The sequence below is a fragment of the Protopterus annectens genome, chromosome 7.part0, assembly GCF_019279795.1.
Source record: "Protopterus annectens isolate FY-2018-M chromosome 7.part0, PAN1.0, whole genome shotgun sequence".
Lineage (NCBI taxonomy): Eukaryota > Metazoa > Chordata > Ceratodontiformes > Protopteridae > Protopterus > Protopterus annectens.
This window is the reverse complement of record NC_056739.1, coordinates 375732276-375756634: the sequence shown is the minus strand read 5'-3', so window position 1 is coordinate 375756634 and position 24359 is coordinate 375732276. Positions and strand designations below refer to the sequence as shown.

The following is a 24359-nucleotide window of genomic DNA, read 5'->3' as shown; positions in this document are numbered from 1 at the left end:
AAAGGCTGTTAGGACCAGCTATGTTTTTGTCCTCCTTTTCCAAGTTTCTAAGGTGGTATCTGACCTCCTTGATTCTGAAGGGAAGGGTTCTGCCCTCTTCTTGTAAGGTCCACTTTTCAAGTTGCTCGTCACTGCATAAAGTCCAACTGTGATACATCTGATGCCCCTTCTAGGGCTGCTGCTTTCAGGCTTTGCCAGATGTTATCAAGGCCAAACTTTGGATGCTTCTCTGGATAATAAAACTTTTACTGCTGCTGATTTATTTAAATCTCTTCAAGATAAGGGTAAGGCCTTGCAGGAACTTGCGCATTTCTGTTTCCCATATTCCCAAGTTTCAGCGGAACTATCCATCCAAATCTGCCTTTGTTTGTAGACAGACTCGGCCACTTCCTAAGGGTAAAAACGGTAATAGATGTGCTCCTTCTGTTAAGTCGACTCGTATAACGTAACCTTTTCAGGATATGTCTAGATGTTAAATTGTCTATCTCGCCTTCATTCCTGCTGTTTGGGATCGGTGCCGATCCTCGGCTCAGACTCGGCCATCTTCAATAGCTGTTTACTGGCTCTAGGCTACCCATTATCCCATGATGCCTAGACAACTAACATGGAACGTTATGGTAGGTACATAACTTCTTATTCTATTTGATGTTTGGCCTTCCCTTTGGGCAGGTCCTCTTGTCTGTCCTCCTTTCCTTGTCTCTTCTAAATTGACATTGAATCGCCTCTGATTCTTGGGTTCTGTCGATTTATCTGTGAGGAACATTTTATGGTTTGGAATTCTCTTACTCCCTTTTCAGGCATTCCTTAATCTCTTCGGGACTAGTTTCCTCATTTCCCAGAGGTTCTGCAGCCTCTTTTAGATTAGGGCGCATTTCCAAGATGTTCTGCAGCCTCTTTTTTATCAGGGCACCACATGGTCTATTCCTGTCACCCAGTTAGGGAATGGGATTTACACCAGAATGTCTTAGTTTTCCTTGAAGGAGGGTAGATGGAGACCTAGTTTGGATCTTTCCTTGCTCAGCACCTTTCTCAAGATGATCTTGCCTCTAGGTTTGAGGTCAAGCAATTCCTTAAAGGAGTCCTTCCTATCAGGCCTCCAGGAAGCCTATTCCATTTCAGTTTTGTGCTTGAAAAAAATGACTCTGGCTTCTTTTGAGCCTGCTGCTTCAGCTTCCTTAAAACATTGTACTTGGAAGACTGTTCTTCTTTTTGCTCTTACATCAGCCAAGAGAGTGTTTGAATTTTGGGCTTTTATGGCTATTATTCTGTTTTAGGTTTTTCATATAGACAGGGTCTCTTGCTGTACTAGTCATTCTTTCATGCGCAAGGTGGTCATCGAGTTGTCCCTTAATCACTGTATTCATCTTCCTTTCTTTTTCCTTCTCTGCTGTCTGTCATTGAAAAGGTTCTTTCCACTGTGGATTTGCACAGACAGCTTGGATATTGTTTAGAAAAGAAATTCACAAATCTGAGCACCTTTTTCTATTCATCCCAAGGCTTTGGGTTTGGCTGTTTCTAAGCAAACCATCTCCTGGATTTCTAAGGCCATTTCCTTTTGTTCTTTTAATGACAAATGACTTTCCTCATCTGTAAAGGCACATCCTGTTTGAGCAGTTGCCACCTCTGGTGCCTTTTTCAAGGGTCTGGATACTAATTCTGTTCTTGAGGCGGCCACTTGGTCCTCTGTCCATACTTTCTCTAAACATTACAAGTTGGATGTTATTTCCAGGGCCAGAGCAGGCTATACCAGAGCTATTCTGCATGAGTTTGTGGAGGATTCCTGTATGCCTTCCTCCTCCCAGGCTTCCTCTTGAACTCTTGTATTTTGCCTGAGGTGTAGAATACTGCAACAGTAATATGGAAGGACATAGTACAGTTGTGTAAAATCTTAACGCAACAGTAGATGTCATCCTCTTTTTGCTGTTGCAGTATTCACTTCCTCACGCCTTCCCACTTTGTCCTGACTCTTGCTGTGTGTTCTGTTTCCCTCATGGCCAAAGGGCCCTTCTCCCTTCTTTCCTCTTTCTCTTGCCCTTTGGATGCATATGTTCCTGTTTATCCCTTTGGGTATTTTGTTCCTCTTGGGGTTTTTTTCAGTTCTGATTGTGTCCGTATGACCTATGTTTTGTGCAGGAGGCATACCTGTGTGGTATGATGCCTTTATAAGCAGAAGACATTGATTTACTGGCCAGATGTTGGGCTATGTTTGCCATAAGACCACTTGGATGAAGAATACTGCAATAGTGAAGAGGAGGACAGCTACTGTTATGGTAAGACTTTGTACAACAGTGCTTTCTCTCCTTCTGGTCGCTTCTCTTTCCAATTTTAAGGCCTTGGGCTTGCTCAGGTCTATGCAGTGGATGGGAGCACTGTTTCTTCCTACTGTCTTATTGCATAGGTGAGGGTATTCTGTTTTCCTGTAGTCTCCATTGACTTTTCCTGTAGTTTTTAAGGGTTTTATTGTGGTTCACTTGGCAAGTTCTAATAGCCTAGGCAAATGCAAGCTTTATACTGTACAGCTGAATAGCGACTGTCCTGGCATCCTAGGAAATCCTAGGAAAATGGCATCTGTTACACCAATGAAGAAGAATTATGAGCCACAGAAGGCATGCTGAACAACCTGGGACTATAGCAGAACTCCTACTAGTCAAAACTGTCGCAAAAGTTAATTAATTGTTTTGATAAGATCTTACATAATTGCACGTTCTTTGTCAAGGACGAGTATACTGCTGAGACATGTGTACTGTGTAGTCACAGAGGAGGAAGAATGTCCATACATTGTAAGGTTTGCATTTTATTTTTCATTTTTTTCTAGTACACCTCCCTCTTCTGATTCCTTCTTTGGGAATAGTCCATTCCCAGTCCTAACCCAGACAGCTAGAAGCAGCTGCTTGGCAGACTGATACACAGGTTTAACATAAATTTTCTCTTCTTCCTTGAATGTAGCCTTGCATCACCAGTGTGCCATTCAAGCAGGTACTTTTGTACAAGTTTTGTTTCAAGATTCAAGAGGGACCTCTGTTCTTTATGGTGACCTCCTCTGTTTTAAAAAAAAAAAAAGTCCCAGGCATGTTGACTTCCATGGTATTATGCATTAGCTCTGAAACCGGCATCTAGCATATTTCTTTTATCACAGTTATTTGCCTTCACAGAAAATCACAACATGAACTTGAGTAATTCCACTGAATTCCAGCCATTTCATTTGGTGTGGTAAGATCCAACAGTAAGTTGAAACACCACAACCTACTTCCCAGGGTTTGTTCCACAGCAGTGACTTTAGTTCTATGCGCACACACACCAGCTTGACCATAACAGTTTGCAATACAGAAGAGGCAGTGCTTTAAAATTCTGCACGTAAAACCAAATGGTAACCATGCAGGCTAATTTTACAAAGCAGCTGCCCTCCCCTTCTGCATGGATCCAAATACTCTGCACATAAGGCACCCCAGCTGAGATTTGAACCAGAGAATAGCAGACCACTTTTTCTTTGCATCTTTGTGTAATTAGTGTGCTTTCTTAAAAGCATTTTTAGGTATAAAAATATAAATCATTGGGGGAAGTAGAACATTTTCTTCGTCTATATAAATTTATTGTGGATGATTTGCCATAAAAATATATCCATGCAACCTGTGTGTCCGTGAAGCAGTCCTTGTCATTCCCTATCTGTTTTGTGAACATTTTTATGATTTTTATATATGGAACTCAACCTGTATAGTACAGTAAACAATTTTATTGTAATTCCTTGCAAGTACATTTTCAATAACTAGATATACTGTGTTGCAACTGATAATTATCAATGGTAGTGGACTTTGTTAGGCTTCCTTCTCTTATTTAGTGATGTGGTGCAACATTGGCTGTGCAACCACATCTGTTTTTATTCTGGCCTATGGATTCTCTCTATGTGGAGTTTGCATTTCCTCCCTATGTCCATGAGTCCCTTCCCCCACAGCTTGTCACTTACTGTTTAGGTATATGAGCTGCTCTTAACAGATCGCTCCTCAACTTACAATGTGAGGACATTCTCCTGGGGCATCTCTTATAAAGAGGCAGTTTGCAGACTCTGAAGTAAGCATTTTTTTTTTGTAATTTGCCCTTTTCGTGGTTTTAATATTCTGGGTGCTTATTAATTTCTTCACTGTCCACTTATTTTGTTACTTCCACGCATCCCTGCTTTTCTGACTCCAATAGTGTATAATTTTTCCTTGATTGTGCTTGTACTTTGGTTAAGTTTTCTGTTTCCACAGTTTTGTAGCTTTATTTCAGTTTAAATTTCATGTGATAATGAAATCTTTGATTTGTTGTAGGTTCATTACTATGAAGATGGAAACGTCCAGCTAGTTAGTCATAAGGATATACAAGAAACCTTGCAAGTGACAGTAAGTGTTGCAGCTTTGCTCTTAAGTGCCTCCAGCAGTTTTAAAATGTTTGCTAATGATATGTGCACAATTTTTAATATAGAAAGCTCATGTTTGCTTTACTTTGACTTAAACCAACATTATTTATCTGATTGGACTGTAGTGTAAAAAAAAAGCAGCATTTCACATCTCTAAAGGAAGCTTGTGTAAGCCATCCTGTCTTCTTTTCCTGTTGATGTCAGAGCTTTGTCTTCAGCAGTGAATATGGTGTCTCATCCATTCTTACATAAGTTTTTTTCTTTTAATTTTAGTTGCACTCTTGGACTGGGCATTTTCACTTCACAACTGCAGCTGTGCGCTATGCACCTATTTGTGAAGAACCTGTATTAAACTGAAGGAAAAATAACACCATAAAACCGTGTCTTGCAGCATGTAATATGTATATTGCATTGCATAGGATGTGAGTAGTACTGAGTGTAACTGCTTTTAGTGGAAATATAGTGAAATAGTAAATTAAATTGTTTGGCTTCTCAGATCCGCAAACATAATATAGTGCTTTCAGTCGAGAGTGAATGACTTTATTGGGACACTGGCTGGTTGAACTCTTTTCCCTCTGGAACATTTAAAAAAGAAAACCCTGCAGGTTATTTTAAGTGGAAAGAAACAAACTTCAGTTACTACCTGATGGATTGCACCTCCTGACTGACATCATGCTGAAGTCAGTGTCATCTGAAGTCCTATAACAATTGTTTGGGCTTCAAAATCAGAGGTAGATGGCAAATCAATATGTCTTTAGCTACTGATAGAGCCAGGTCCAGATAAGCTGTCAGAGTTGCAGTGTGTGCCATCTGTCTGTTCAAAACCATTTTGTGTATTTTATTTGTCCCATTTTATAGTTGCATATATGATTTTTAAAACTTCACTGTTTAATTCTGTTAGTTATATTATTCAGTTTCATATACTTCTGGTTATTTTAGTTTTAAGCTTAATTGTATGTGTATTGAACTTGTAACATCAGCTGTTGGCTCCTGCCTTTTCGAAGTCAATACTTAAGTTATTGCTTCACTGAGTCCCGTAATAAGGAGACAGAATGGCTAAAAAAGGGACTTGCATATACTACCTCTGAGATGGCCATTTTTTGGCATATTCCCTTTCTCTGTGGTATGGCGATGTCTGAATTGGTATATATGCAAAAAAAATAATAATAATTAAAAGTGCAATGTCCGATATTCGGTCTTCTGCATTAGTGATCCTTTTTTTTTTTTTTTTTTTTTTGGTGTGTCAGTATTCGGTAGTACAAGTGCTAATGTTTCAATAGGGGGCCTTATTTTACTCGAGGTAAACAGCGATTTTGTTTTTATTATACTGGAGTGGTCTAGTTAGTGGCAGTGTTACTGCAGAGACAGGGATGGGGATATTAAGAACTGAAGAGATGGTAACCCCTCAGGGAAAATATCTGTATGTGTTGGTGTGCAAAATAATTCTGGTAAAGTTTGGCTGCTGGCAGGATTATATTAAAAGGTACTGATCTCAGTCTGAGGTGGTTGCAATCTTGGGGAGCAGCTGTTCACTGTAAGGTTTATGCAAGTTTAACAGATGTTCACTATTACTCAAGGCAGCATACAGTGTAAAGGCTAATCACTGCTCACGTTAACTGGTAGCAGTGGTTCAAATTGAGGTTGTCCCTGTCTGACTGACAGACGCACACAAGTTGCAGTGGTTGGGATTGTTAGTTCATCACAGTATTCATGGATTTGAATTGACTAGGTGGAACAGTTTGAATGGTCTTTGCCGGTGGTTTCCAACCTTTTTTGCACCACAGACCAGTTTCATGTAAGACAATTTTCCATGGACCGGCCATGGCGCACACCTAATAAGCAGGCAGTAATGCCTGACAGGGTGTGTGTCATTGTGTAACTAACGCCTGCCCAGGGTTTTTTTGAGGCGCAATGCTGTAGGCAGAGGGCCTGTACACCCCTGTGCGGGCATTAATTACATATTAACACACACTCTGGAGAGCATTATTGTTCTTAGACTAGAGAATGGGCTCTTTGTAAAATTGTTGCGTTGTACTTATTTTGAATGCTGTGTTTTTATATATATATATATATATATATATATATATATATATTATTTATTTATTTATTTATTTATTTTTATAATATGTCAAATGGTTCCTCTGCCTTTTTCAAACTTGCTGTAGAAAATGTTAATGGTGTTGGAGGAGAGGAAGTATTTTACATCCAAAATATAGCACTTAAAAATATCCAGGCGTTTACTTTATTTTTTGGCCCTTTACGCCTAAAACATTTGGTTTGTTACCAGTCATTGAATATTGAAGTTACTAAATAATGGCTTACATGTACATTTGATTATTAGGCTATTAGTTCCTTCAGAAAATTAATACTAACACATATCCTTTTACTTAAGCAAGTTTGTAATTTTGTAAGAGCAGTAATTAAATCTGTTCCTGTCTTTGAGCCTTTGTTCCCTCTTTATTTTAGGGTTTATCCAGATTTCTTCAGCTAAAAGGTACAGAGGTATGCAAACCTCTCTTTACTATCGCTCTCACTCACTCTCTCAAGCACACCTCTGTTTCAGAAAATTTATGCTAGCACAAATACTAATCAAGTAAAATATGTTCCTATTTTAAGCTTTTGTCCACCATTTCTTTTAGGTTTATCCAGATTTCTTGAGCTAAGTGTCAACAGAGCATACCATTCAACTGTCCACATTTTTGGTTTGTATGTTTGGTCCCATCTTCATAAAATGTGTAGTTTTCTGGCAAATGACTGGGGATTGAAGCCATTAAATAATGGCAGGCATTTGAGTTTCAGACTTCATATCATTCAGATAATATACTTTCTAATGGAAACCCTGTTCTAGCAATTTTCTAAGCTTGTAAGAGCAGTATTTAATATCTGTCCTTATTTTTGGTTGTTTGTCCCCCCATTGTTGGTGGCTCTATCCAAATTTCTTGTGCAGAAGAGGTTGAGAGGTGTAGTAGAGAGGTACGCAAACCTCAACTGATTTTCTTGCTGTCAGGGATTGCTCTCATTCTTCACTCTGTCTCTCTCTCTCTCATACACTCAGTCTCTTCTGTTTTCGTGCACGCATTCACTCACACAGGCAGACAGAAACAAACGCACTCATTCACATGCATACACTTTCTTTCTGAACAGTCAGGCGCCAAACAAAAAAAATTATTCTTTCTGTGCTTCCTGGTACTGGTCTGTACCCCTGTAGTTGGGGACTGCTGGTCTTTTCCTATTCTGTAGTTTTGAACATTGTTACAAAATGCATAAAATGTTTGCCATCGCCACAAAAAAAAAAAAAAAAACTTGGTCCTACTTTTGTGTAAAATATATAAATGGTTCCTCCTTATATTTACAAAGGATGTACACTTTAAATCCAGATTCTTAGGAAAATTGGTGCCTTGAGATTGCACTCTAAGCCTTACATGCATCAAATTTTAATTATTTCTTTATTGTGATAACCTGGGGAATCAGCAGTAAAATAATCCATTAGCACAGTAATTGAGATTTTGAACTCCAGTAATGTCTCATGCTAGCTTTGGCTTCAGAATCTGTATTTTTTTAAAACAGCTTTATTAAATTGAAATAGATAAGAGAACATTATCTTGAGTACAATTTTGGATATGAATAATAGTGACAATGAAAATTAAAAAAAAAACACAAACTATTTACAATGACATTTCCACAAATACAAGTTAGTAAATTGAAGATACTTTTAAATATCATTACAATAATGTTAAATTATTTGTCTAACAAATTGTATACTTTCTTCCACATGTTGCATACAGTAGTACTCGCTCTTTTGGTCAATATTTCTAAATTACATACTTCAAAAAGTAAATTTTTGAATTCATTTACTGAGGGAGAATATTTAGACTTCCAGTTTCTTGTAATAGGTTTCCTGGTTACTGATAATCTAGACCAGAGCAGAGGCTGATTAACTTCTGTAATACAATTTGGAACAGGAGTGTTAAACAATACAAGTGATTTTGAAAGAAAAAAATTGTCTGTAAAAATAGCTTGTAGAAAGAAATTGTCTTTCCAGAATTTATTTCTGTACAAACATATACCATATGAGCCCAGTCTGCATTAACTTCTTTATTACATCTCCAATAGTTAACATTTGTCTTATTAAATTTAAAGAAAGTGGGGTGATAAAAGATCTATGCAAATACCTCCATGTGAAAATTTTCCATCTTAGTGAAAAGTGGTTACACTAGCTGATTGTAATGTATGTAATTTGTTTGTCTGTAGGGGAATGATTGTTTATTAAGGAAAAATTATTCCAATAATTATCTGGTGTATTATCTAGATCTAGTTTAATTGCCTTATATAAGTGAGATAAAATGTTCCTTGTCAGGGATTTATAGACAACACCATGTACTGAATTAATTTAGGTACTGAACGTTTAGTTAAGACATATTTCCTACTTTCATGTAGATCCAACCAAGAAGATGTATCAAAATCATATTAATTTTTCAATAAGTTAATGGATTTTAGGTCATTATTAGACATCATTTGAGACCAAACTATTAATTTTTTCTGTTGAAAGGAATACATTTTCGGATAATCAGAAGAAAAAATAGCACCTTGCGTGTAAGCTATAGGAAATAGAAGAAATGACCAGTCTTTATACAAATAGAATTTATATATATATAGTTTCTAAAAGCTCTCAAAAGTAGATCTAAAATTCTGAGAGGAATAAGTTGAAAAATCTTTTAAGATCCAAATGCGAGTTATTTAATAACATTAATTTCTGTGATTTATTATTATTTATCACATTACTCAATATTCTAGAATATTTTTCCATTTAGCAGTGCATTTGATAGTTATAAGTAGAGAAATGGATTTAGCCATTGCCGAAAATGAGTAGATTTCCCAAAGTAGGCAAAGCTATACCTCATTTTCCCAATTTTTCATATAAGATAAGAGTTATTCTAGGTCTAATAGGGCACCATAAAAATTTATGTATCATAGAATTAAATGTCTTAATTATTGAACTAGTTGGAGGTAAAGAGATTGATTGAATGCTATAAAGAATTTGGGGTAATAGGATCATCTTTATAATTAAGTTTTTCATCCATAGAAAATTGGATTTTATTAAATTTTTAATGAGATTCTTATTGCTAACAAACTTTTATTGTAATTATTTTGAATTATATCTTTCATGTTGTTAGCAATTACAATACCTAAGTAAAGTAATTCATCAGATTGTGCCCAATATTTTTTATAAACATCCTGTAATTCAAGTTTTTTTAGGACCAATTGTTAAGATTTTAGTTTTGTTATTTAAGGTTAAACCTGATTTTTTTTTTTGAAAATACTCAAGCATCTTTAAAAAGAGCATGAATAGCCATATTATTACCACCTAGAGTAAATAAGTGTCATCTGCAAACATTTGTATTTTGGAAACTTCATTGGGGCTTAACCTATATCCTTCGATGTTTTCATCATATCTTATCAAATTATCCCAAGGCTCCATAATCAATGTGAATAGTAAGGGAGATAAAAGGCATCCTTGCTTGGTTCCTTTAATAATTGGTATATTTTGGGATATATTTGTGCCTATTTTAATATATGCTTGGCTACCCTGCTGTAATTGTGTAGTTACATTTGTAAAACTATTAGAAAAGTTTAATTCCTCTAATAATATAAATGCTCCCAATTTACTGAGTCGAAAGCACAATTTGTCTAGACTTCTTTCAGCTTTTCCCGGTTAGGGGTCGCCACAGCGGATCACCTGTCTGCTCATGATTGGCAGTGGAGTTTTACAGTGTCGAGATGCCAGCCTGGCACCCAACCTTCCATAGAAGGCACACACACGCACGCACTCATACCTAGGGCCAATTTAGCGTGTCCAATCCACCTACAGCATGTCTTTGGGATGTGGGAGGAAACTGGAGCACCCGGAGGAAACCCTCACAACCACAGGGAGGACATGCAGACTCCGCACAGAAGGCACCCCAGCCGAGGATTGAACCAGAGAACCTCTTGCTGTGAGGCGACAACGCTAACCACTGCACCACCGTGGCCGCCCTACAATTTGTCTAGACTAATTAATGTTAAATTATTATTTAAATGTTTAACTGATTCAATTAAGGATAGAATTCTTTTGATGTTATCGTAAAAGTTTCTGTTTACTATAAATCCAGTTTGATTATCTTCAACTAATGTGGGTAAAAAATTTTTAAATCTGTCTGCAAAAATTGACAAACATTTTGTAATCAATATTTAGTAAGGAGACAGGTCTATAGGATGAACATTTTAACAGGGTCTTATTAGTTTTAAGGATTGGGGAGATAAAAGTATATTTCCATGACAGAGGTATTAAATTTATTATTTTGGGAAATATTGTAAACTTTATGAAGCAGTTTTAAGGCATCAGTTGGTAATAGCTTATACATTTCTGGGATGATACTATAATTTCCCGGTGCTTTATTAAGTTTTAATTTAGTGATCTGGGATTGAATATCTTTAAAGGAGATGGGTCTGTCTAAAAGTAGCTTGCTCATTTGATAGTCTTTTTTGTATATTTATTAATGAAAGATTTGATTTCTTGATTAGAATCTATTATCTTAGATTGTTGATTAATATTAGTAAAAAATTCTCTAAATTCAGTTAAGATATTTTGTATACCAGAGACTTTTTTACTTTTTAGGGGAAATATTTCATTTATATGATTGGATTTATTTATTATTTTAGTTTTATTACCTAATAAATTTAGTGATCTAAGATTAGTGGAGAATTTTAAAACTTGAATTTTTTTCTAAAATCATAGTTTTATGGTTCAGTATTTCCATATATTATTAAAAGAATTTGTTTTTTTTTTATCATTTTTATTAATATCTTTTTCTTGAATAAGTTTGAGGATCTAGCTTATGTTTGTTCATCCAAACTTTTCCTCTTTTTGTGGTACCAATTAATAATTCTCCCATAAAGATAAGGTTTTAAGGCATCCCATACAAAAAATTCAGAGATATCACTGATATTTTGTTCTATAAAATTCTGAATTTCTAATGTTATAAATTCTTTAAAATCTTTCAACTTAGTGATATAAGCAGGTATTCTGCTTATTTGAACATTACAAATTGGAGCAACTAAAAATTCAAAAAATATTGAATTTTGTTCTGATAAAGGGCATGTAATCATCTTAATACTAGTTAAAGAATCTACTAAATCATTAGAAAATAAAACTCTATCTTTTAATGCATATTATGTCTGTGAAAAAAAGTGTAAGCTAAAGAATCAGAATCAGCAAAGGTATGTATGTATTTCAAAAGGAATGTTTCGAAAAAATCTTTCAACAGGTTGGCTGAAGCTGTAATTCTTTTATTATGAGATGTTGATTCTTTATTACCTAAAATACAGTTAAAATTGCCAACTATTATATGTCCCTTAGTAAGTTGTACTATATGATCAAAATGTTGTTTTACCATATTGGTACCTATTCCTGGAATCTAATATAGATTTATTAAGGTTTAAATTTTGTTATTAAACTGGATAGTAACAAGACAAAACATTCCTTTATTATCTTTATAAGTATTAATAATCTTTGGTCGTGGTAAGGTGGTGTTCCATAAAATGGCAGCTACTCTCTTCTTTTGAAAATGTTCTGAACTTACTAACACTGAGTATGATTTGGTATCTAATCTAAATACATCTGTTTTCAAATGGATTTCTTGTAAGAATATTAATTGAACTGTATGTAGTTTGAGTTATTTAAAGACTGCCCCTCTTATTTGGATTATTTAGTCCATTAATGTGAATTGAAATACTCTTTAATGAAGTCATTCAGTATTATGTTAATGAAAAGGAAATATTTTGACCAAAACCATAAGCTATTAAAGAAAGTGAAAGGAATACTTAATGATGCACTATTTATAAGGTAATGTAGTAGCATTGAAAAAATTAAATGTATGTGGATTGCTTTTTCAAGTGTTGTGGAAAATGTCAAGAAAACTAATAGTAAACTTTTATAGCTTAAACTAATAACATCATAACCACCCTATCCCTTCTGGAGTTTAATACTCCCATTTCGAGTGACATATGATCACTCAAATTAACCCTCTGACCAGTAGCAAGATCTAATCAGCATCTGTCTGATAAATATTTACTCTAAATAAGACTGTTTTAGCTTCAAGGAAAAAAAAACTAATAGTATATATCAAGAATCAATATAAAGTGTATTCATGTTAATGGTACATAAAAACAACCATATGAAAAGTATTCTGTAAGGTGTAACACTAATAAATATCTGGTAATGACATATCTTAAAATTTTACTTTCGGTAACCATCAGAAAAGAGGAAAAAAATCATAGTAAGCAGTGCAATTAATAGAGACATACAATAGGTCATAATGTCACTTATTCAACCATAGACTCTACAAAAAATATTATCTGAAAAACGTAGCTGTAGCATTAATGTAAACCGTTACTTCAATCTTAATATCTTATAGGAAATAATAGCGCCTAAAATATTAGGCATCATCAGAACCGAATATATAAATATATATAAAATATATCAGATGCTGAAATGCTGTTTGCTTAAGAGGTATTATAAGACGATTAGTTGAAATAGCAGATAAACTTCTTGCAATATTTTCTTGAAGATTTTAGAATAACTATTACAACCATATCTAACAGTTTATAATTAGTGCTATACTATTATATATCAGAATGACTGCTAATGAAATATATACATAAGCTTGAGTACAGTGTCCTTATTAAGTGTCAGAGTACCTAAAAGCTAGTACACTATAATCTATAACTGAGAAGACAATATTATCTGCAATGATTAGCACACAACGTATATTAAAGATTTATAAAGATGGATAGTTATCAAGCTAATTGTAAGATGTCCAGACAAAACATAAGTAATACAATGAAAACTGCACATGTAGTAGTCTTGCATACCCCATGTATAGATGGAGTAATTTATAATGTTAATAGTAACTTCGGATCGGTCAAAACATTAAATTATGGTCTTACTGTAACAAAATGTCAAGCATGGCATTAAATTGACCAATAAGTACTTTTAGTAATTACAAATTAAGCAAAAGAAGTGTTTTTGTTCTAGATCAAAACAGAATCATTTTCAGTTTGTGAGACTTTGTAATTATTAAAATATATAACAAAGTCTTATAGCTTTACCCTGAATGCTTTCAATTTAAACTATATAACCCTGAACAAGCATTGATTTAGGTAGTCTTCTATGATAACATCAAATGAAGCCATTTCTGTCAAATGTATTACCTCGTTTAAATAAAGTAAAATAAATAAATACAATGACTTTGACTATGAATAATGCTGTCTTGGTATCTTTCTGCATACTACCTTAAATTTTAATGCATTAATACATAATCAAAACAGTAATGTAGGTGCATTGGCCTTGTGGAATAATTGCTACATAAAACAAGGTTTGAAATATCTGCCAGGACTATTGCTTTCAGCAAGGTGTTCCTAATGAACTTAGTCAGGGTGACTTCATAAAACAGAGCCAAGACTTTTATGAGGCATGTTCAGTTTGGGTAAATAGGACACAACTGATACCAAGTGTAGCAATGCTGTTTTAAAAAAAAAACTATTTCCAATGTAAAATAAAGTTGTCTCTCCTTCGTACACGCACGTATGTGAACATAACACCCTCACACAACAGAAATGCTAACACAAGAATGAACTGCTTGAGAAAAAACTTCTGTGTCCTCATGTAACTTGATTAAGAGTATTTAGAAGAGAAAACTACTTATCACAACTTGTATTAAAATAAAAACGAGGTTACATACTATATTATAAATGTCCTGTTCACTAGTTGCAGGAATCTTATAGTCCGTATCATTTGCGAACATGTAGACATTTCCGTTGACTTTCTTATGCGTTTAAACGTTCCATTTACATAATCTAGCTGCAATCAAGTTCAGGGTTCATCCACATTCTCACTGCTACGTGTTGAAGTAGTGAAGAGGCGGTCCTGCTGTACAAGCATCTCGTGAAGTTGATTTCGAGCAGGATCTGTAATGAAAACAACTTTTTAAGATTTCAGCGGGAAACTGTGAGTACAAACTCACTTTTACTTTATCTCAAAGCTCGAGCCAACAGTGCGCAGCCCATATCAAGCAAAAGGGAGAGCAAAGCTGTCCCAGCACCAAGCCTAGCCATAGCAGCTCTGGAAGCTCTGTAAAACAACCACATCACAAACACAGCCCCAAAATGCAACCAGCCAAGTAAAAAAGCAACGTATTTCATTTATCTAACAAATACGGGCGCACACAAAAAACTAAGGAAAAAAGGGATAAACAAAAAAGCAACACCGTACAAACAAAGAAAGGGAACAACTAGCAGTATCCCACACCAATATAAAATATCTCGGCCCCAGCTCAGCACAACACAACCAAGCCACCACCTTAAAGACATTACAGCCCAGAGCTACATTTCCACCTCACAAACCCAAGGCCACAACAAAATAAAGCACAAGAATCAAACAAACCCTAAATAATATGACCAGTTTCAATCAAAACAAACTACTAATCAATATCATAAATACTACAATCAGCTGAACACCATTACTTAATTACAGATTATATATACTATGAGATTATAGACAATGAATCTTTTAGATTATAATGCAACAACTATAACATACCAACAAGAAAAATAATAAAATATCCGTGAACAAAATATGTTCACAGTTCTTACCTGTTGATCCAATTTCATCTCCACGGACTTTTTGGGTCACTTGCAAGTAAAAAGAAGCAAGTTAAGAGAAAATATATGTAAATGATGGTGAATTTATGAATCCAATAACATTTATTTTCCTAGTTTCTTTTTTTGTTCAAAGGTTTTCCATGCTCCATTCTCTGGTATTCTATTTAAACTAGCATTAGCCCATTCCATGTCTTCAATTTTGTCTAGTAGCTTGTTTGTTTTAACAAATGAAAGATCTGTGTCTAAGCCTTCAAAAATTTTAAATGTATTCTGGTAGAAGATTTTCAGTCTTGCATGAAGTAGTAAATGGGATTTTATTTGATTCTTTTTAAGTTATTTTATTAAGGGCAGAAAGATCTTTCTCTTATATATTACTACAGGAGAATAATCATTATTGAAGCGTATTATATTGTCTTTTATTTTAATTGGTGATTTTGCCCAGGCTGTTTTCAATACTGTTTCCTTATGTGGTGAAAGGAATTTTACAATCACACATTTAGTAGAATTAGTTTTGCTGTATTTAGATGAGACTATAGATCTGTGAGCCCTTTCAATACCATAGGAAAGGACTTCAGGAAGTTCCAGGATTTCTGGCAACCAAGATCTTTTCCATGTTTTCTTCTGTATTATTCAGGCAATCCAAAAATTCTTATATTATTACAATGAGATCTGTTTTCAATTTCATCCACCTTTGATTGCAGCTGAGTATTTTGTTTTAAAAGAAGCTCAATATTATGTTCACTTTCCTGGATTTGGTGTCCTGATCATTGAGAGCTGTTCGAATTCCTGAGATTTGTTCTTTCTGTTGTTTTAGGTCTTCATGAATAGTGTCCATTTGTTGTGTATATCTCTCCTTAAAATTATCCAGTTTCAAATCCATTCTGTCAATTTTGTTTGATAATTCTTGTATATTAGTTAGCAAGGATTGCATTTCCTTCTTTAAGGTAGTATCCTGATGTGTAGTTTTAGAGAAGCTCATTCTTTTGATTAGCAGAGATCAGAGTATCCCAGAAATCTTTTACAGGAAAAATTATAGTTTTCTAAAAAAAAAATTTATATGCTGTCCTTTTATATAAGAAGAAGAGTTAATAGCTTAAAAATGTACACAATTCGGATATTTTCTGAAAATCTTGTCTTAAAAAGTTTGAAGAGACAGAGCTGAAGAGAAGTGCTGCTACTTAGTGCTCTTCATGGCCATGCCCCCCAGAACCTGTACTTTGGATGCATAATGTTCAGCATCATAAGAGTGTGTGTGTGCACAAGTATATTGGAAAATAAATTCCCTATTTAACATTCTGTTGATCAACTTACATTGAATGTATGTTTAGAAGAAAACAAGAACAATGCAAAAAAACAATTGTGTTTGAAGGGGCTTTAAGACCTACTTCACCCTCTACAATTTAAGTATACCAACTCCCTGATGGCATTGCTCTGGGTAGAAGGAGAAGCAGGGTGGTGGAAGTTCTAGAAATAAAAAGTGGGATTTTGGATGCAGGTCAAGGGGAATAATAACTATACTGAATATTATATTCGTAAAGTAGCAGAAAGTATTTTAAGAACTAAGCCATCTGGAGAAGAGAGAGAGGAGATTTTGTGAGTAGGAATGACTTCAAGGAGAAGTATAGAAAATAAGCAGGGTGGGGGCTGGAATGTACTAGAGAAAACTGGCTAAGGAACCAAGGTACTAGGAGCAAATAATGACTGTGAAGGGTAATAGAATGAGAAGAGGACATATGGACTGGAGGCTAGAGAATGCCTTCCTTGTCAGGGACTGATATTAGAGTATAGACAAAGAGACAGGGATGGGGGAATTCTCAGAGAAAGACCTGCTCCGGTAAAATTTATAGCTGAATCTAGAACGGAAGTTTTTTAAAAAGTTTCAGTAAGTAGGAGTGCCATAGACAAACTCTACAACAGAAGGAGGAAACTGATGAGAAATAAGGTGAAATCCCAAGACTGGAAAAACTCTCATCAGCCTCAACAAAAAATTGAGATCCCTCATCAAATCCTCTAAAGCTAGCTATGAAAACAGAATTGCAGCAGTTAGTAAAGACAACTACAAGGCCTTGTATAGTTATGTAAAGAATCTCCACGGCAATACCCAGATTTGCTCGGAGCTGTTGCAAAATGGTACCGAATGGCAAACTGCTACAGTCATTCCTCTCCACAAAGGAGGAGCGACTACAGACCCTGAGAACTATCGTCCCATTGGCTTGACAAGTCTGATATGCAAAGCTATGGAATGCATCATCATGGAGCTAATAAATAAAGATATAGGGAACCTCCAAACTCAGGATCCCACACAGTTTGGTTTTGTCAAGGGTAGATCATGCCTGCTCATCCGGGTCAACTTCTTTGAGTCAGTCACCAGAGCTGTGGATGAAGGCAAGGTGGTTCGTACAGCCTACCTTGATCTGGCCAAAGTCTTTGGTACCATTCCTCACTCAGGAATCATAGAAAAACTCACTAAGCTAGGTATCAACCCCTATATCATTAGGTGGGTTGCAAACTGGCTCACAAGTGGAGTACCACAGGGTTCAGTCCTGGGTCCTCTCCTGTTTGGTATCTACTTCTCAGACTTTCAGGCCAACACGAAAGGACTATGGCTGACAAAGTTCGCAGACAATTGCAAGTTGGCAGCCATAATTAACTCCCCAAGTGATGTTGACATCCTACAGAAAGGCCTCACTGAGACAAATGACTGGTCTCAGAACCATGGCCTTAAGTGTCATCATCCCCTTTGGGAAAAACCCGGTTCCCATGAATTACCACATCAATAGTAGTCCAGTCATCATAAGAGATCTAACACAGGTTGACAGCAACCTCTCTTTCTTGTCTACCACATAACCACTATGGTCAGAAAGTCCTTCTATGTGGCACACCTCATTACAAAGGGTTTTGCATCCAGGAAGAAAGAGGTCATTGTCTCCCTCTACTCTTCCCTCATTAGACCAATCAAGGAGTACAGTGCCCCATTTGGCATGTACCTCACTAGACACCTACAACAACTGGAGAGGCTGCAAAAATACCTCACAAAGAGGATCTTAAGCCTTAAACACTTGTATTGTATGGACAGACTCAAAAAACTCCCAACTATTCTGTGTCTCATATTGCCTACTTAGAGGCAATCTCTGCTTGACTTACAAAGCCATGACTGACCCAGCTCTGGTAGAAATGCTACATCTAAAGAAATTTCAATCCCTCTGCATTGCATGTTCCAGAGACCTCAACTTCATTACCACAATCAGCAGAACAAGCTGGAGGGGACAGGTTCATAACCCAGAGACTGCCCATGCTATGGAATAGACTTCCCATACATGTCAAGTGGAGTGTCTCACTGGCCCTCTTCAAGAGAAATCTTGATGAGTGGATGGGAAATAGAAAATTCACCCCAGGGATCACTCCATTGGCTGTACTTGACAGAGGCACTGGGAACTAAGGTCGGGTGGCATGACGTCAGGGTAATGCTATGGGCTAGGCTTGTAAAGGCTCCAGGGCCATTAGCCTAGTACACACCTATGAACCTTTTAAGTATTGCACAATAACTATAAGAATTAATCAGAGGTGGTTAAAGATTGGAAAGAAAGACTGGAAATTTTAAAATGCAGCAGTGAGTAGACATGTGTATGGCTCCCAAGTATGCAAAAGTCTAGAAGGTTTAGGATTTTTGCTTGGAAGTGTATGAATAGATATGTTTATACCCCAAGCAGTCTTCAAAGATTTTCCTCAGGTAGATACCAAATGTTGGAAGTATGATGGGGGAAGAAAGAGGTTACTGGAGATGCATGTATTAGGAGTGTAACATGGCAGATTTTAAAACTTTCCTACAAAGTACTCTGTCAGAAATATTGGATGAGCAAATGTTTCTAACTGTAAACGTGATTCTTTTCAGCTGGAAAATTAACTGAATTGCTAGACATAGCAAATCCTTGTTGTTTGTAATTCTGGCTGACAAAAAATCAATTACTATAAAGTGGAAAATAGTCTAAACAAACTATCTTTTGAAGTTTTGAGTACTGTAAAAGAGAGTAAAAAGCTGGAAGAGGGACTTTTAGAAAAGAGAAGGAACAAATTGTATAGAAAAAAATGGAAAATGCATGGTATCAATACTTCCAGAATAATGTTCAGGAATGAGGTTTAAGGCTAGGCCTGAATTCAGCAGTTTAATGTTGAACTGACAGTAGTTAAGAGACAAGAAAAGTGATGTATCATGCATGTAAATGGAAATTTTTAATGTGTTTTTTTTTTTTTTTGTTGGTGTCAAAATAGATGTGAGACCACTATCACCAACAGGTCAGTTCCTAGCAGAGTCCTGCAGGGCTCCATACCAGGCCCGCTCCTTTTTGGCATCCATTTCTTTGAAATGGAAACGAATGCCGAAGGTTTATGGTTGACTAAGTTTGCAGATGATTGTAAGATAGGGGTTATTGACTTCCCAGCAAACTTTAGCATTCTTCAAGAAGACCTCTTTCTGACTAACAAATGGTGCCAAAGCAATGGTCTTGAACTCCATGCTAAAAAATGCACAATTTTACCTTTTGGGAAGTCAACTATCCCGGCTAATTACCATGTTGATAATATTCCCCCTAAGAGTCAACCCAGTAGTCCGGGATCTGGTTGCACAGTTAGAGTAAGCTTGTCTTCGACCAACACTTGGCCACAGTAGTGAGAAAGTTCTTTTATGTCACACAACTTGTAGGTAAGGGCATGGCATCTAGGTCTAAAGAGGTCATTATCCCACTGTACTCCACCCTTATCAGACCAATCATAGAGTACAGTGCTCCTCTTGGTATGTACCTGACCAGGCGTATGCAGCAACTAAAGCGACATCAGATGTCCCTTACAAAAGGAATACAGGATGTAATAAACCTACCATGTTAAGTTGTCAATCTCGCCTTCATTCTTGCTGGATGGGTTCGGAGCCAATCCTCGGCTTCGACTCGGCCACTCCAAAAGCTCGAGAGCTAGTTCCACTGGCTCGAGGCTCCCCTATATCCCACAATGCTAGGCGGTAACTCCTCAGATCTCGTTTGCCGCTACGCGATCGAGGTGCTTTTTTCAACCGGCTCAGGTTAGTTGAATCTTGTGACAGTTTGTCAGTCAGACCCCCCTTTAAGTTAGCTCTTTTTTATAACTTTTAAGTTAAATAGTTTTAATCCCCTTTTAGTCAATTTTTCACCAGTTTCCTATCCCAAAATATCGAACCTTTCCCTCGGGCTTTAGGCCCACTCCCTCCTTCCCTTGGTAGTTGGAGTGTCTGTGTTTTTTGTAGGGAGTTTTTTGGTTTAAAACTTACTTATAAGTTAAATTTTATAAGTTAAATTTTAAAGTTTTATTTTTAGAAGTGTAATCGGTGTGTGTGTGTTTGGGATTACACTTTTACTTCTCTTTGGACATGTCCAAAGAATCAAAGGTCTCAGGCTTCAAGAAGTGTGACTCGTGCTGTCAGAAGATGTCTCTGACAGACTGTCACACTTCTTGTGTTTACTGCCTGGGACCTTTGCACCTGCAGGACTCATGTGCTGTTTGCCATGGCTTCAGCCCTAGAGTCCTGCAGGAGGGAAAAAATAAATTAATTCTAAGAGGCTTATTAAAGCCTGAGGGTCCCTCGACTCAGTCATCAGGGAAACCCTCCAAGTCCTCCAGAACTTCGGCTCCAGCCTCTGAGCCGACTTCTGGGGGGCCCTAAGTCCATTCGAACATCGGCTCCAGCCGATGAATCTCGAATTCATGTACCTACGGTGTCCTCGGCTCCGGCCGGAGCCGAGGAAAACATAACTGAGTCGGCTCCGATCAAGTTGTCGGAGCCGACAACTAAGAAGAGGTCCCGTTCTCCATCTATTGGCTCCGTTCATTCTGCTCCAGCATCACCTTTGCTGTCTGAACGGAGCCATAGATCCCACTCTTCTAGGTCTTACAGGTTATCGGACCATGACCTTCAGAGAGTAGTGAGTTGACTTCTTAAGTCCGAGGCACTAGCCCAGATGCTTCAAAGTCCGACTCAACAGTCGAAGACTATCCCCACCACTCAAAATATTCCTCCTCTGACTCTCTTGAGTTCGGAGCCGGGGTGGTTCGGACCCGAGACTGTGGTGGCGTCGGAACCGATACATTTGTCTTCGGTTCCGTCGTCTGCTCCGATGTCTTCCTTGGAAGAATCTCGGCGCCAGACTTCCCTCGTCGGCTCCGAGGGGGCGAGTGGCATCGGACCCTTGTCCGACCCCGCTCTCCCTCTCGGTGCTTCGGCGCTGGTGAGTTCGGCTCCGACATCGGCCTCGGAGCCATCACTGTCGGTGCCGGGGTAGGTTTTCAGTTTTTCGGAACGGAGACCTCCGGCTCTGCCTGACAGGGGTGCCTTTGAGGTCATGAGGAGCGTGTTAGAACCAGGTTCTAATCCACAATCGGCTCCTTCCGCCCTTCCCTCCATGGTGCCTCCTGTGATTTCTACTCACTCTCTTGTCCCCGACCGTAGAGAGCCAGCTCCTCAAGTTTCCCCTGTGGGGATCTCCTCCTCTTCCGAGGCCTCTCCTGACCCTGTAGGAGAGCCCCCTAGGAAGAGGCAGTGTAAGAGGAAGCACATTGACTCCCCTGAGTCTGTCACCTCTGACACTGATTTAGAGGATTCTGAAGGTTCCCCTTGTTCCCCCTCTGAAGATGTCTCCTTTGCAGACATCCTTGAAATCTTAAAACAGAGGGGGAATTGGCCAGCCCTCAACCCTTCAGAGGATGAATCTGTGTACCTTGAGGCGTTTGGCTCTCGCCCTTCCACCTCCTGGGTGTCCCCTCCCTTTGACCCCCTTATGCAAGTGGTGGCAAAGAAGGCTTGGGCAGCTCCTGACTCAGTGGAACCCACCCCCAGGAGACAATCTAAGTTCATCATGGCCCCTAAGGATAAAGAATTTCTGACCAAAGGTGTCTCTGTTGATGCTATGGTGGTGGCTGCGGCTACCAAGAAGGAGTTAGCTGATCCTTCGGTGCCTGTTCATCCTCCTAACAAGGAGTCTAGGTCGATGGACAGGTACGGGAAGCGGATGTTCTCGTCAGCGACCTTTACTATGAGATCGCTGAATTACCTGTCATTTTACTCTACTTCAGAGGGACTTACTCAAGGAAGCGAGTGAAATGTTGAAGGACCCAACAGCTGTGGGTTTTCAGGATAGGATGAACTCTCAGCTGTCTACCCTTAATTCTATAAACAACTCCTCCATGCGCCTCCTTTCATATGCGGCGGATGGAGCAAGTAGAGCAGCAGGTACAGGCGTAGCCTTGCGTAGGCACGCCTGGATGCGGCTTTGTAACTTTGCGGACCCTTTTAAGGCGTCCTTCACTAATTCCCCCTTTGATGGATCATCCCTCTTTGGTCCTCAAGTGAAGGAAACCCTGACTAGGTGCGAGACTGATGGCAAAACTCTTTCTGCCGTCGGGAGTCCGTTTTTCTACCCCTTCTAGACCTTACCCCAAAGGTCAGAAGGGGGGAAAGATGTGGTTCCGTAAACAATCCCAAGGAGACTTGCCTGACACACAGAGTCGATTCCCCTCTAGAGGCAGAGGGGGGAACAACAATGGTAGACGCCGTCCCAGAGGCAGAGGGGGCCCACATAATCAGGGCAGTCGAGAATCCTTTTCCGACAAGCCTTTTCAGCATCCCTGAGGTGTTGCCCGACTGTCCACCTTCAGAGGCAGTCGGGGGAAGGTTGTCACTGTACCCAAAAGCCTGGCTATCCCTAACTCAAGACAAGTGGGTACAGTCTATCATTTCCGAAGGCTACAGAATCCCTTTCCTTGTCATTCCCAAGCTGTCTAAAAAATCCCTTCCAGACGTTCCACCCAGTCAAAGGGAGCAAGCAGCATTAGAAATTTCAAAGCTGCTCGCAAAAAGAGCCGTTCAACCAGTGCCAGCAGACCTAGTAGGATCCGGAACCTACTCCAAATTCTTTTTGGTTCCAAAGAAAACAGGGGACTGGAGACCCATTTTGGATCTTAGCAACTTGAACAAGTTTATCAAGAAAACAAAGTTCCGGATGGTCACGCTGCAGTCCATTCTTCCCTTTTTGGGCCGAGACAGCTGGATGTGCTCTATAGATCTCCAGGATGCGTACTATCACATCAAGATGAATCGACGCTCCAGGAGGTTTCTCCGCCTCAGGCTGGGAACCAGTCATTTTCAATTCAGAGCCCTGCCCTTTGGTCTCACTACAGCCCCCTCGAGTGTTTACCAAATGCATGGCAGTGGTAGCCTCTCATCTGAGATGCCAAGGATTCCAGGTGTTTCCTTATTTCGACGGCTGGCTCCTCACAGCCCCCACCAACTCCTCGCCAGAGACTACACCTTTCGCACATGTCAGGCACTAGGCATTTCGATAAACTACGAAAAGTCTGTCGTGTTATTACTTTTATAGGCGCAAATCTAGACACAGTCAAGATGTCAGCCAGACTCACAGAGCAGAGGATAGCAGACATACACAAACAGGTCTTTCTTCTTTTGCAGAACAACAAAGTCAAAGCCAGACAGATCCTGAAAGTCTTGGGGATTATGGCGGTGGCCATCCCTCTCCTACCATTAGCTCGCTTCCATATGAGGATTTTGCAATGGATGCTCTTCACACAATGGTCTTACCAAAGCCTCCCAATGTCCCATCCTATTCGGATAACTCAATCGTGCAAGAGTCATCTCTCTTGGTGGATCACATCTCCTCAGCTCCTCCTAGGGAGACCTTTTGTCCCTCCTCCGGTTGCTACGGTGACAACGGACGCCTCCCTGATCGGGTGGGGGGGGCATTTCCAGGGCAGGAATGTCCAGGGCATGTGGCAACCGTTCGAGTGCCACTTGCACATAAACGTCCTAGAGATGAGAGCAGTGCTTCTAGCGTTGCAAGCCCTACAAGACTCTCTTCCCAAAGGAACTATAGCAATTCAGACAGACAATATGTCTGTAGTGTGGTACATCAACAAACAAGGCAGAACCAGATCTTACCCCCTATATCGAGAGGCACTCAGACTATGGCAATGGGCGATTTCTTCTCAGCAATTTCTGTTAGCAACGCACATCCCCGGGAAGTCCAATGTGATTGCAGACAAATTGAGCAGAGCTATTTTCATGCCTCACGAGTGGTCTCTGAACAATTCAGTGTTGGAGAAAGTTTTTCGAAAGTGGGGCAGGCCTTACTGCGACCTTTTCACTACTCCCCAAAACAGCAAGTGCGACAATTTTTTCACCCTCTTTCCCCAACCAGGCCACCCCAGCAGAGACGCTCTAGTGCACGTTTGG

General features: G+C 38.5%; 1 protein-coding gene across 1 annotated transcript in view; it reads left to right on the top strand.

Annotated features, from left to right (window-relative positions):
* The window catches only part of CAPZA1 (capping actin protein of muscle Z-line subunit alpha 1), a gene marked incomplete at its 5' end in the record, with an annotated part of 284137 nt that overhangs the window by 187466 nt on the left and 72312 nt on the right, over positions 1 to 24359 (top strand). Inside the window, 1 exon segment of the mRNA XM_044076941.1 lies at positions 4305 to 4376. Coding sequence (XP_043932876.1) covers positions 4305 to 4376 — 72 coding nt within the window.